The sequence below is a fragment of the Cebus imitator genome, unplaced genomic scaffold (assembly GCF_001604975.1).
Source record: "Cebus imitator isolate Cc_AM_T3 unplaced genomic scaffold, Cebus_imitator-1.0 Scaffold495, whole genome shotgun sequence".
Classification (NCBI taxonomy): domain Eukaryota; kingdom Metazoa; phylum Chordata; class Mammalia; order Primates; family Cebidae; genus Cebus; species Cebus imitator.
In genome coordinates, this window is record NW_016107810.1 from 1,110,519 (window position 1) to 1,124,711 (window position 14,193).

The 14,193-nt window shown below is 59.6% G+C and overlaps 1 protein-coding gene across 1 annotated transcript in view; it reads left to right on the top strand.

Annotated features, from left to right (window-relative positions):
* Positions 1 to 14,193, top strand: part of INPP5A (inositol polyphosphate-5-phosphatase A) — a 233,661-nt gene that overhangs the window by 157,124 nt on the left and 62,344 nt on the right. Inside the window, exons 6-8 of the mRNA XM_037733137.1 lie at positions 1,472 to 1,575; positions 6,524 to 6,576; positions 8,434 to 8,553. Coding sequence (XP_037589065.1) covers positions 1,472 to 1,575; positions 6,524 to 6,576; positions 8,434 to 8,553 — 277 coding nt within the window. The remainder of the gene's footprint in view (positions 1 to 1,471; positions 1,576 to 6,523; positions 6,577 to 8,433; positions 8,554 to 14,193) is intronic.

Consider the following 14,193-nt stretch of genomic DNA (forward strand, 5'->3'; position numbering starts at 1 on the left):
AGCACCCAGGGCCGGGTCAGATCGCAGCACCCAGGCCCGGGCCAGACCTCAGCACCCAGGCCCGGGCCAGACCTCAGCACCCAGGGCCGGGCCAGACCTCAGCACCCAGGGCCGGGCCAGACCTCAGCACCCAGGGCCGGGTCAGACCGTAGACACCCAGGGCTGGGCCAGGTCACAGCACCTAGGACCAGGCCAGACAACAGCAACCAGGGCCAGGTCAGACTGTAGCACCCAGGGCCAAGTCAGACCTTAGCACCCAGGGCTGGACCAGACCATAGGCACCCAGGGCCAGGCCAGGTCACAGCACCTAGGACCAGGCCAGATGACAGCACCCAGGGCTAGGCCAGACCACAGGACCCAGGGTACAAGACTGCAGCACCAGGGCTCCATACTGTAGCATCCAGGGTGCCAGATCGCATCACCCAGGGCCGGGCCACGCCATAGCACCAGGACCAGGCCAGATAGCAGCATCCAGGGCCAGGCCAGGTCATGGCACTCAGGGTTGGGCAAGACCACAGCACTCTGTTTTTGCCTGGGACTCCTGGCCACCCTAGTGTCGAGCCAGCACCCTGGCCTATGGTGCCACAGTCCTCAGGTTGCCCCCTCTGTCCCTCTTGCTACAGTTGGGTGGATAACACCCCAGAAACTGTAGGTTGGAGCTCTCTGTGGCTCACAACACATTGCTCCAAAGTGGTCTCCAGGAACCTCCTTGAGACCCAGGAGCGTCACCTCAGTGGCCCAGGAGCCATCCTGTGGCATCTTGTAAAGAGGCCAGCAGCCACCTGCCCGCTGTGTCCAGCAGTTTGAGGAATGGACCCTATCCCTGCCATCACCGATCACACCCCACTGTGGGTGTGGAGCTACCTGTCCATTAAAAAGGCCGCAGCCTGGCTGTGAACAACAGTGAGAGCAGCCCTGTCTATGGGGGCCTGTGTCCCTGGGCCTGGGCTATCCATGGGGGCTCCAGGGAGGTGCCATGCAGCCATTGGCAAAGCCCGCCTGGAAGGTGCCCTGCCATGAGCTACCCCTCTGTCCATGGCACATAAACCTCCTCCCTGGAATATGAGTGATGGGGGCTGGAAATGGGAGGAAATCAATGTTATTAAATAAATTCATGCGAAGGTCTGAGTGAATGGTAATTCTACAGCCCTCTTAAATATATTCACGGGTTTAAAAGAGGATGCCAATTAGCCCCTGTAAATCTGCAGGCTGGGAGCTCTCAGGGGATAATGGAGTGGAGTGTCAAATTCCAGGTTGTGGAAGAGGAATTTATGAGCCACAGGCTTGGAGCAGTTGCCCGCCTGGGTGTGTCCGGGGTCAGCCCTCTCATTCGGGCCTCCTCCTGGGGGCCTCCCTTGCTCCCCATCACGCTGCACAGGGGCGGGGGTGGGACGGAAACATGCCATGCTCCAGGCTGGCTGGATGGGGCACAGCGATGGGACAGTCACCTCGTCCTTCTGGTCTCTTCCAGCCAAGAAATATAAAAAGGTCACTGGCAAAGAGATCTACTCCGACACCTTAGAGAGCACGCCCATGCTGGAGAAGGAGAAGTTTCCACAGGACTACTTCCCCGAGGTACGTGGCTAGGCCTTCTCACCAATGTGTTTACTTCCCAGAGCGCGCCAGTCAGAAGTGGCTTTGAACACAATTTCCACATTGCCTGTTGCTGGTCAAGCTGCCTGTTGTTACCTCGGATAACCTGTCTTCCTGGGCGTCCAGACTCCTGTGGTTGGTCTGGGCTGCCTCACGTCAGGGCAGTGAGAATCTAAGGCCTCAGCACCACAATGGTCAGCAAATTCCTGAATCCTCATAACCAGGCAAAAGAAGCTTCCCCAAAAGATGTAGGAAAATCATGCAGCTCCCCTGGCGTGCACCCGGGTCTCCCGCACGCCCGGTTGTGAGAGGGTCGGCTGGTCGGTTGCGAATGCCTGTGGTGTGAGCGTGGGACACGGTCCCGTGTCAGATCAGCCTTGGTGGCTGTGCCAGGCTGTGAGCAGCAGCACCCCAGCGGTTACGCCTGCGCCGCACGGAGAGTGTAGAATCAGGATGTGTGGAAGGCGTTTGTCGTCCCTGCCAGACGCAGTGCTGATAAGGTGTTGGTGTTTCCGTCGGGCGGCCACGCGCTTTTGCCAAACCGTGTGTGTGCAGCTGCTCGGAGTGCACGTGGTCTCTGGAACACCTCACACGCTGCACTGTGGGCAGCTCCCGGCCGTGCCCTTCGCCATCTGCTGCATCACAGTGGGGCGTGGACACCGTGGCTGGAAGCAGCCACGCGCTGAGGCGGAAGAGCTGGCAGCTGGGCGCAGGTTTGGGTGCGTCCAGGCTGTGATATAGGAGCTCTTTCTGGGGCGTGATGTGCAGCCCCAAGAAGGATTGCTCTGCAGCCCTGTCTCCACGAGGGCTGTGCCCGCCGAGGCGGCTACCGAGCTGACTCCCAGCAAGGCCGCAACTTTATTAACTTGCTTTATGGCCCCTACCTTGAGTAAGGGACTGTGGCCGCCCTGTGAGGGATGGGGCGCTCCTGTCACCCTGTGGCTCGGCCTCCTTGTCCATCTTTCCTCAGCCAAGGACACCGTGTCAGTGGGCCGGCGCCCCGTCCTTGGTCCTGATTCTGGCACCACCCGCTCACCTCCCTCCACCCCGGGTGTCTGAGGTTGGACAAGGACATGCAGGAAAGCCCCGTGGCCTTCTCTGTGCATAGTCACGTCCCTGGGCCACGAGAGCCCTCCCTGAAGGGGCTGCCTGGGGTACAGGCCCCTCGGAAGGGCAGGTGGGGCCCTGGTTCCCCTGGAGAGCCTACAAGCTGAACTCTGGGCCTCTCTTGAGCCCACCCAAGGCTCTCATCTCAGAGTGACCAGAGATAGACTCAGGGCCCTGTGTGGGAGACATGGGGGCTGGCAGGGCCTAGTCTGGGCAGGGCCAGGCGCTGCCACCTGATGACGTGAGGACAGCTGCTGCAGGCGGCCTGGCCTGGTCCAAGCAGGGGCCTGCGACCCGGCACCTCGTCTCGGGACCCATGCGGCTACACTGCTGTCCAGGGCTGTGGCTGGACCGGGTGCTGCTGGGCTGTCCCCACCTCACCTGGTGTCCGCGTATTCACTGGGTCCCGTCTACCCTGGGTGGAGTAGGAGAGTCCAGAGGGAGCCCTGTAGCCCCTGGGGATGGGCCGAGGTGTGTCCTGAGGGTCCAGAGGCTGCAGGGGTCAGCCAGGGCGGGAAGCTCAGGGGCAGTGGGTCCTCAGCAAGGAACAGACACTCCAGGGTCTTCCCAGGCAGCCGCGCAGGCCCCTGACCCCTCCGTCCCTCAGCGCAGCCCCACCCTGTCCCACCCCATGCCGCAGCAGCCCTGTGCTCTGGCCAGAGAGACCTCCTTCCGAGGGGTTCCTGCTTGCACCCACACCTCAGGCTGTTCTCCTGCACCCAGCAAATGGGGAGCTGAGGCTGGGGGCCCAGGCTCACGCTGGGCAAGGTCTGGGGGCCTCTGCTGTGACTTTGCCACCCTTTGTAGGGTGGGTGCTCAGGCAGGGGTCTGGGTGTGGCCCCTGGCCTCGGTCCCTGAGGCCAGCACTCTGAGTCCTCTGTGATGCTAGGGGCCTGCTGGCCTGGGTCTGTGGGGGCCATCGCATGGGGAGCTGCCCCTTCCCCCAGGAAGAACAGCCTCAGCCTGGGTTTGCACAGGAACCCCAGCCCTCAGCCTGGGTCCAGGCCTTCCTGCCTGCAATGGACCTGGCTCCAGGACTGCAGTGTTGTGTCTACAGGCAGAGGGGAAGGCACATTCTGGAAAGTGGATGATTCCTGGGAGGAAAAGGCGCCGAGTGTCTGTGTGGACCCGTCTGTCCACTGGGAGAGCAGTGCGTTGCCGTCTGCAGCCTGGTGCTTAGCTGCTCAGCAGAACCTCATGGCTGCCGGTGCCTGGGACAGGGGGCCAGCCCCTGCCCTGGGCAGAGGCCTTGCTGTGGGTCAGGGCAGCCCTGCCACGTCACCGTCTTAGAAATCCTCCCAGGACCCATGTGTCTGCTCCGAGGTGGCCTGCAAACGTTCTCAGCCGTTCCCTCTTCTCCTGGTAAATTAACAAAAGGAAACTCTTACTCCAAAAGCTGTAAGCTCCTCAAGTTCAGTCCATAGTGTGGGTTTTTAATCTCACAGAGCCTGTGTGGCACCCGTGTCCCTGCGGGAGGGAGGACGGAGGAGGGAGGGCCGGGAAGACACGGTTGGGCCTGGCAGCCTGGCCGGCCTGCCCCTCCCTCTGGGCCTCTGCGCCCGACCTCTTGCTTTGTTTGAGCACATTTTGGAGGAAGGAACTAGTTTCAGACTGATCTCTTTCTTTTATTACCATCACTTAAGGGTAATCTAAATGTAATTACCTTGATGGGGGCATAATGCAGTCTCAGATAATTACCGTGGCTGCACAGAAACTAACAAAACTTTGTCTGCTGATTTATGGATGCTTTTGGCTTGGTATGAATTTCAAATGATGCCTCTGGGAGCCACAATCCAGATAATGTGAGGCCATTTTTAAAAAGCAGATTTGTGTAGTCGATCAGGGCGGGTCATTTTTTTCCTTTTGCCCGCAGTGAGAAATTGGTTGTTACCATAGATCACAGGGCCGGCTGCAAGCTCTTATGAAAGATGAATTAATTCTGCTAATGCTCTGAGCGGGCCTCCGGCGCGAGGGCTGGGCGGTGATAACCTCCCCGCAGCCTCCTTTTCTCCTCGGCGATTTATGCCGTCTTTTAGTAGATGAAACCGGCTGGGTTCGCTATCCATCTGCCGACTGAAGGAACCCTATTAACAGGGGCCTGAGAGAGACTTCATGTTGTCGGGTGAAGGATGTGCCCCCACCCCCGTGTGACGTGGGTGTCATTTCTGAGGTGAAAACCTCTCTGGGAGCAGAGGAGCTGATATGGGCCAGGGGGCGGCTGCCTCAGGAGTGCAGAGTTGTGGCCGTCCCATCTGCGGGCACCTGAGGTGGCCAGTGACCAGAACGTTCCTGCACACAGCCTGGGGTGAGGAGACCCCCCAGCCCCACCCATTCACTCTCTGCTTCTATTTGCCATGGCCTGAGCAATAAGCGTGTGCATCCCAAAGCTTCTGGGGTCTTCCTGAGTCCTGAGCATGTGAACGGCAGCTGAGACCCCCTTCTCTGCCTCCCCACATTTCCCTGCCCTGCACCGGAGGGTGTCGTGGGGCGTGGGGCGTGGGGCGTGTTCACCTAGGGCAAGGGTGCTCAGGTGTGCACGTGGGGGCGTGGTCTCTAGGAGGGACCCCTGCACCTGCTGATGACTCTGGGGAGAAGGAGACAGGGCTGTGGGGGCTGCTGGGCTGGAGGGGATGATGGGGAGAAGGGGGTGGGGCTGTGGGGGCCACCGTGCCTTCTGGACGGAGACTCTGGCAGCCTCCTCCCAGTGCCTTCTGTGGTTTTTAAGGGTTTCCCAAGATGCCTAGACTGGGAAGCTACCTGTTCTGCGTGGCTGTTTAAGTTAAAGTTAATAAAGATAAAATGGAACCTAAAATTCAGTTCTTCAGTCACACACTGAAGAACGTGCTCTGTGGCCACGGTGGCTGGTCACTGCTGTACTGCGTGGCCCCACAGAGCCCTGCTCTGTTGGGAGGTGGGAGGGCCTCCCTGCCATTCTCCAGGGGAGCCCTGCCACCTCCTAAAGAACCCACCCCTTTGAACTCTCATGCTGGTGACTGTTTCACCTTGAATTTGGTGGGCACTTTCGGACCAGAGCTCAGGCCCCACCATCTGTGGCTCTGCTGGGTGGGCGAGGCATCAGTGAGAGGCATCGGAGGGTGGTGGGCATCAGTGGGGAGAGGCATCAGTGGGCGGTGGGCATCAGTGGGGGAGAGGCATCAGAGGGTGGTGGGCCTCAGTGGGGGGAGGCATTGGGGGGTGGTGGGCGTCAGTAGGGGGTGGCATCGGGGGTGCTGGGCATCAGTGGGGGAGAGGCATCAGAGGGTGGTGGGCCTCAGTAGGGGGTGGCATTGGGGGGTGGTGGGCATCAGTGGGTGAGAGGCGTTGGTGGTAGGCATCATGGAGAGGCCACACACACCATTGGGGTGGGCAGCTCACCTGCTGTCCAGGACGCCTGGCTGGGAGTGGCTGCTCGGGTCTTTCCTGGGGTCCAGCCGAGGGTGGCCCCATGTGTCTCAAGCTCCCTGGCCATGGGTAGCACTGCTCAGCGAGTGTCTGCGGTGACAGCGACTACCCTGCAGCTGCTCTCACATGGGGGCACGGGGCTCACAGGCAGCAGGCTGGTGCATTTCTTGTTTCTTTGCATCGTCCCCTCCCTCCCTCCCGCCTCTGAGCATCAGCAGCCCCTGCAGGCGCCTCTGTGCCAAGCTCCACTTGAGGAGAGGTGCGCAGCTCCGTTCTTTTCAGTGGGACGCCATCGGTGCTGAAACAGCACTGCTGTTTTCACGGTTGGAAAGCATCTCCTGTGTCCTGTAAATATGTGGGACCTACACGTTGCTCCTGCCCACTTACTCCAGCTCATTTCTGTGACGTGTTTATTTTTCAGTGCAAATGGTCAAGAAAAGGCTTCATCCGGACGAGGTGGTGCATTGTAGACTGGTACGTGCTGTCTGTCTGTGCTGTGTCAATTTCCATGTTTCTTACCCTTTGTATGTTGCTCAACTGGCATGTTGCACACACCTGATTGGAGAATCTACTGACTTTGCACAAGGAACCCCAGCTGCCCGGCCCCCACCTGCCACTCTGGCCTTTTCTGTTCATGATGATGTGTTCGGAGCATTGCCACCATTCCATGTAAGTCAAACATCTGGGTGCCCAGTGCCAGTGCAGACACAGTGAACAGGCCTGGCCCCTCCCTGCAGCCAGAGAGCTCCGCTGGCCAGACCCCGCAGCGCACACAGGGAAGTCAGCAGGGAGGCCTCCTGGCACTGGCCCCGTGGCTGCCGAGTGAGACGACTAAGAGCCGCCTGGCAGCCTGCTTCACCGGCAGGCTGAGCACACGGCGGAGCCTGCGTCTCATCCAAGGACCCTCTGGCGTGGCCTTTCTGTCGTGAACGTGTTCTCAATGGTGCTGTCCCAGCTTTTCTGCCTGATGAAGTCAGAAACCTGTCACCTGTTTTCCTACGGTGGCTTCCAGGTGGCCCCTGACCTGTCCCTCGAGCAATCACACCTCATTTGAATGCTGCTTTTATTTTCCTTTATGAGTTTCCAAAACTTTGCTACTTGATTATCTGCTGCATATAACAGATCACGCCACACTTAGCAGCTTTAAAAAGCAAGCACGAGGTCATGGCTGTGGCTCAGAATCCAGGAGTGGCTTTTCTGGGGTTCCAGCCCAGTTCACCTTGGGGCGTCCAGAGGACTCGAGCTGTGGGTGGGGGTTTCTGCTCCTCCCCCTCAGGCCTCTCCCTGGGGCTGCTCAGGGCAGGATGTCCCCAGGAGGAGCAGGAGAGCCAGAGTCCAGAGAATGAAGGGGAGGGAGAGGGGGAGGAGGGCAGAGGGGGAGGGGCAGAGAGAAGGAGAAGGGGGAAGAAAGGAGGGAGAAGGGAGAGGAGAGAAAGAGGAAGAGGAGGGAGGGGCAGGAGAGAGGGAGCTGAAGAGGAGCTGCGGTCCCTGTCACCCCAGGCACTGCAGGCTACAGGCCACCCTTGGCTGTTGGCCACACGGAATGGCCTTGGCGTGGTGTGGTGGCACACGGGGCACGTTCACCTGGCAGGCGTCACTGGGGTCATTGTGGCAGCTGGACCACAGGCTGAAGGAGGGCGGGCAAGGCTGCCTGCACACGCTCATTCCTTGTACCTCCTGCAAGGGAGACAGGGCTGGGTCTTGGAGCCTGTGGCGGGCGTGCGGCCAGTGAGGCTTTGTGGGACAGCGTCCAGACCATGCCAAGCCCTGCGCTGACCTCCCCATCACGTCCCTACTAGTCAGAGGTGCCAAGGCTCCCCTGCAGTGTGACAGAGGCTCAGGCCTTGATCGGGCCTTGGAGTCCGTGTGCTGGAGGCCAACAGCCAGGCCCACGAAGCTTGCCAAGACTCTTCCCTTTGGGAGCACAATGAAGCACTCTTCTCGCCTGTCTCTGTGCCCCCACCTGCCTTACAGGGTCCCCGATGGGGGCAGCCGGCAGCCCTGGGCGGCTGAGGCTGAGGCTGAGGGGTGGCCCCTCTTCTTAGCTTAGCCATCGGGGAGAGTTTCCGCAGCCGCCTGTAACTTCTTCTCTAAAGAAAAGTAGCTCACTTTTTAGTTGGCCAGAGTAAGTGCACACGTGAAGACGTATTCAGACTTCACTGGAGTTTCCTGTCCTCTGGCCTTGTCAGCAGACAGGCGGGTGGACAGGCACCAGGCCTCGGGTGCTCCCCACGGAGGCGCAGGTCCCATGCCCCGGGGTTCCTTGGGAGAACGAGGTGTGACCCGGAGCCCCGGCCCTTGGTGACGTGTCCTTTTCTCTTTTGGTTGTAGTGCCTTTGACTTGGTGAATATCCATCTTTTCCATGATGCTTCCAATCTGGTTGCTTGGGAAACAAGCCCTTCTGTGTACTCAGGCATCCGGCACAAGGCACTGGGCTACGTGCTGGACAGGTAGGTGTGGGCAGGGAGGTAGGCGTGGGAGTGGGTGGGGAAGTAGGCGTGTGTGGGGAGGCAGGTGTGGGCAGGCAGGTAAGTGCTGGGCAGGTAGGTGTGGGTGGGCAGGTAGGTGTGCTGGGCAGGTGTAGGTGTGGGTGCAGAGGTGGGGTGGGTGGGCAGGTGTAGGTGTGGGTGCAGAGGTGGGGTGGGTGGGCAGGTGTAGGTGTGGGTGCAGAGGTGGGGTGCTGGGCAGGTGTAGGTGTGGGTGCAGAGGTGGGGTGCTGGGCAGGTGTAGGTGTGGGTGGAGAGGTGGGGTGGGTGGGCAGGTGTAGGTGTGGGTGCAGAGGTAGGTGTGGGTGGGCAGGTGTAGGTGTGGGTGCAGAGGTAGGTGTGCTGGGCAGGTGTAGGTGAGGGAGGAGAGGCAGGGGTGGGTGGGTAGGTAGGTGGGTGGGCATGTCAGTGTGTCTGGCCACTGGCAAAGGCTATGCCTGCTCTGGGAGCCACACTCTGCTCTGTGCTTGACAGTTTGCTCGTAGCCCTTACTGGAGTTGCCCCCTGGAGGTGGCAGAGCCCTTAGCCCCCTCCAGTCTGGAGCCATACCCTCACCATGGACTTGGATGGGGATGGCTTTACTTTCTCTCTGACTTTTTGTGGGAAGGATAAGAAAACAGTGCCAGGGGTGCTGTGGTGGGAGGTGAACAGGACACTGAAGTCAGTGGGAGCCTGGGGGCCACCTCCACCTGTGCCTGGGCCCCTCTCGCCCAGTGCTACAGGCAGCTCCGCCGGTGGTGCCGTGGAGATGGCGGCTGTCAGTGGGAAGCAGGGGTGCCGCCATTGGTGGGATGTGTCTGATCTTGGGACCAGTGTCCCTCTCCGTCTACAGCTGGGCCTTCCGCTGCAGCTCAGGCCAGGCAGCCAGGGTTTACCCTCTGCTCATTCCAGGCGGCACTCACATGGAAACCTCCCCAGCATCTCCGTGGTGACAGGACAGTGCTTCATCAGCCTGGGCTTGCAGTAGCCACAACTAGAGGCCTGAGCCTGGCAGTTCTGTCCCAGGACGGTCCCTGGTTTCCACCTGAACCCCATTCTGCTCCATAGAGGGCCCCCAGCCTGAGCCCCTGCCCGGCCTCCATGCGTGCTCAATGCTGAGCTGCACTCCCGAGTATGTGCAAGGGCCTGGTGCGGCCCTGACCTCGCCTGCCTTCCAGCTGCTGGCCTCTTCCTGGCCTCCTCAGACCCTGATCTTTCTATTCCTGGCGCTGGTTCCCTCCCACCCACACCTGCCTCATCCTGGGCATGTGCCAAGCAGAAGGACTGAGTCATTCCCAGACCACCACTGTCCCTGGGGCGGTCACAACTGCCTGGAGCTGTGCAGGCAGAGGCAGAGGGTGGGGGGCACTGAGGTCTGGACCCAGAGTGGGAGGAGGCTGGGCAGGACCTGACACCCTCTGAGCCTCTGGGAGGGTTCCTGGGGAAGACAGTGGGAGGAGCAGTCTATGTGGAGGGGAATGTGGGTGGGGCCCCTGCCCCTGAGTTGTGGGTGGTGTGTGACCAGCACCATCAGATTCTCAGGGGGCAGGAGAGACAACCCCTGAGGATTGTGTGGAGTACCTACATTTCCACCCAAACAAGACCCGTGTCCTGAGGGTCCCTGAGGCAGGTGGGGTCATGAAGGAGAACAGCAGCCAGGGGGTCCCCGCATCCTAACAGCGCCTCATAAGGATAGTGAGTGTGCCTGTGTGTGCCTGTGCATGCATGTGTATCTGAGTGTGCACACGGGTGTGGATGTATGTGCATCATGTATATATGTGTACAGATGTGTGTGCATGTGCATGCAGTTATGCACGTGCACACATAAGTACATGCATGTGAACATATGTACATTTGCATGTGGGGGTTGTGTGAAGGTGGGTGTGCATGCACCTGCACTTGTGTGTGTTCATATGTGGGTGTGTGCATTTATGTATGTGGGGGTGCATGTGTGTACACTTTTGTGGGTGTGTTTGTATATGTGGGTGGATGTGGGTACATGTGTGGCGTGGGTGTGTGGGTGCATGTCTGTATGTCTGTATTTGGGTGTGTGCATGCTTGCAGGGGTGTGTGGGGGTTGCATTGTGTGTGCACACACGTGGGCATGTGAGTGTGCTTGTGTGGGTGCATGTGTGTGTGTGTGGGTGTGTGGGGGTGTGCATGTGTGGATGTGTGGATGTGGATTATGTGTGGTGTGCACGTGCCTGTGTATATGTGCATGTGTGTGTGGGTATGTGTGTGGGTGCATGTGTGCTAGAGAGTGTGTGCATGCACGCATGTGTGCCTGTGTGGGTGTGTGGAAGGGTGTGTATGCCTGTGGGGGAGGCATGTGCACACAGGTGTGGATGTGTGCAGGTATGTGTGGGTGTGTGCATGCAGTTGTGGGTGTGTATGCAGTGCATGTGTCACGGGTGGGTGTGTGTGCATGTAAGTGTGCAGATGTGGGTGTACACATGGGTGTGGATGTATGCATCACGTGTATATGTGTACAGGTGTGTGTGCATGTGTGGGTGTACACACGGGTGTGAATGTATGTATGTGCATCACGTGTATATGTGTACAGGTGTGTGTGCATGTGTGTGTGCAGGTGTGGGTGTACACACGGGTGTGGATGTATGTGCATCACGTGTATATGTGTACGGGTGTGTGTGCATGTGTACCTGTCATAGCTCAGCACTGTACATCCTGAGGATGGGCTGGAAGGCAGGATTCTCCAGGGCGTGCTGCTCCTGAGCGCTGGCTCCCTCTGCTGCTGTGGTGAGCGTGGCCTGCATGGCTCTGCGCCTGCCGCCGTCACCATCCTCCGGATTGCCCATGGGACTCTGCGGGGAGTCTGGAGTGGGCTCCCGTCCCTGTGCTGTTGTTAACAGGTACATGGCCTTGGTTCTCCCCTGCGTCCGGCCCCTGCTGAGGGCCTCTAGGCGTGGTCCCTTATACTCCTCTGACCGCTCCTGACCTCTATCTCCAGAGTGATGGTGCCCTGGTTCCCTGCCACCAGCCTGGTCCTGGAAGAGGCGCCGCAAATGTGGGGCCTGGGTGCTGCTGTGCTCATGGCCACCCCGATGCACAGTCACACCCCCGGCAGGGGGCCTCTCTGGCCTCCTGGGCACCTCCAGAGCTGGCACTGACACTGAGGCAGGAACAGGTCTGAGCCTGAGGACTGCACTCGTGACTGCCCTCTGTGGGGAAGCAGCACAGGTGGGGGATGGTGCCTGGGGCTTTGTCAGAGACACAGTGACTGATGACTGCCTGGGCCCTGGGCACCCTCCCTGGACAACGTGTTAGTCGCCCAGGGAGGAGGGCCTCACCCGCAGGAGTAGCGCGGTTCCTCCTGCCTGATCAGCCCTGGGCTTCCAGGCACCAAGCTTCTCAGGGACCTCCCACAGAGCCCAGGAGCGGGGAGGGCCCTGCCGTGTCTGCCGTTGGGCCTCAGTGACAGTGGTTAGGCTGTCAGTGTGGCGTGGCATTACAATGTGTCATTGCCCCTAGCTGCTGTGGCTGCGCGGCCTCAAGAAAGCAGCCTTTGGGCTTTCAGGCCACTTTTCTGCATCTCTGCATTCCCATGAATGGCTGCTGTGGCGAGCTCAGCCAGCCAGATCCGGACCTCCGCCGCGCGGGGCGGGCCGGCCAGCACAAAGGGTGGCTCTGTCGGAGTCGGGAACAATGGGCTGCCCTTTCACCGCGGCTGCTAACCTCTTGGCAGCCACCAGCAGACCGCATTCTGCTGTGCGGATCGGGCTGGACAATGCCTCACGGCCTCTGAATGGACGCTGCCACCAACAGGGCCCCATTCAGGGCGTTGGGAACCGGGCACGCAATTGTCTGCCCCGCAGGGAGACAGTGAGGACGTTCCTGTGGCCTCTTCCTGGTTTAATCTCCACGAGTGCCTTCCCAGGTCCCTGTTGTAGGAGCTACAGGAGTGGCTGCGCCAGGCCCAGGAGGTGGCAGGTCCCAGCCCTGGAGGACGTCGCCGCCCAGTTAAAACCAGAGGCACCAGTAGGAGCTTCGCACCTTTCCTCTAACCCTAAAAGCATTCCACAGTAGGCCGTGATCTTGAAACAACTGAGACGCAAACTGAGTCCAAGTCTCAGAAGCCCCAGGGCGAGTGCTGCGGGGCACCTGCCACCAGGGCTGTCACCTCTCGGGGCTCAGCCAGACTCCTTATCACAGATTCGAACCTTTACCTTTTTGTGTGATTTTTGAAATTGTTGCTGTCAGCCTCTTGTTATGAGAAGACAGATCCCTAATGAGTGAAGAGTGCCAGGCTCTGGGCAGGTGTCGGCAGCATCTGTGCTGGGCTGGGGTCCTGGACCCTGGGTGAGGCCAGATCGTGCACACCCTGTGTGGCTCGGGGAGGTGACAGGCACTCAGCCTGTGTTGGGGACAGTCCCGGTCCCTCTTCCGGACACGCAGGTCAGCCCTTGCGGGGGACCTGGGGGCTGAGCCAGGGGTGCACACCAGTCTTCCTAGGCGCCATCCACTGAGGCGTCCCGACACCTTCCTGAGCTTTCAGCCGGGAAGGAGATTTTCCCATAAGTGATGGGAATCTTTGTCTCCCCTCTGAAACGTGGCCTGGCCTAGTTCAACAGAAACATTTTACATTACAACTGTGAAATCTTGGCATAAAGCACCCCTTTGTCCCCCCATTATTTTCTCACAAATACAGTCCATTGTCATGGCGCTGAAGTTAATTTGATCAACATTGGGACATTTAACTTTTATGTCCAGTCAAAGGAGTTGTTTCATGCTCATTTTGGGCATTCAAAGGAAATGATTGCCAGAAAAATAATGTTCTTCTGAACAATTCCAAGCAATTAGTTTCCCAGGGAGAGGCGATGTGGTGCCCGCGCCCCCAGCCCCGCTTTGTGGCTTTATGGAGGGCCATCAGTTAGCTGTCAGCCACTCAAAGAGCCCCCAGCCTAAATGTTTCTCTTTAGACGTTCCCAGAACTTGCCTTGCTGTGCAGCCAGCAAAGAAAAGCCGGTGCGTCTCCAGGCAAAGGCAGAGTGGGCGCTAAAGATCTGGGTCACCCTGAGCGTTCCCGGCCACAGGGCTGGTTCTCGCGCTCCTCACGCTCCTGCTGGCCTTGGAGAGCAGCTCGCAGGTTTTTGCTGGTCGTGTGCTCGTCGGGATCAGACTCCCTCAGACCCAGAGGCCTGAGGACGGCCGAGGTCATGTGTCTGTGGAGCCCACCGGGCACCCCGTGACGTTCCCTGCACGCCTGAGACTGCCAGCAGCACCGGCCTCTGCCCTCTGCTGTTTCCGCTGCTGCAAAGCCGGCGGTCTGTGTCCAGCATTAGCCTCTCCAGGGCGTGGTCAGCCCAGCTGCTTCCCGGCAGGAGGGGTTCCTTGTGCCTGTGCCTCAGCGGATGCATGGACTGCAATCTTTATTTTGTTGAACACAGAGTCAAACGCCCAGAAAGGCAGCACCACTGTGCAGACGCAGGGGCAGTGCTGGCACCCAGCCACACACCCTGCACGTTCTCCAAGTGTGTCCTTTCCTTAGGAAAAAAACCACGTGGACCCGCAAGTGCCCTGCCCTCCGTCCTGAACCCCACCCTGGTCCCAGCACCAGCCCGAATTCAGGTGCCCTGCCCTCCGTCCTGAACCCCACCCTGGTCCCAG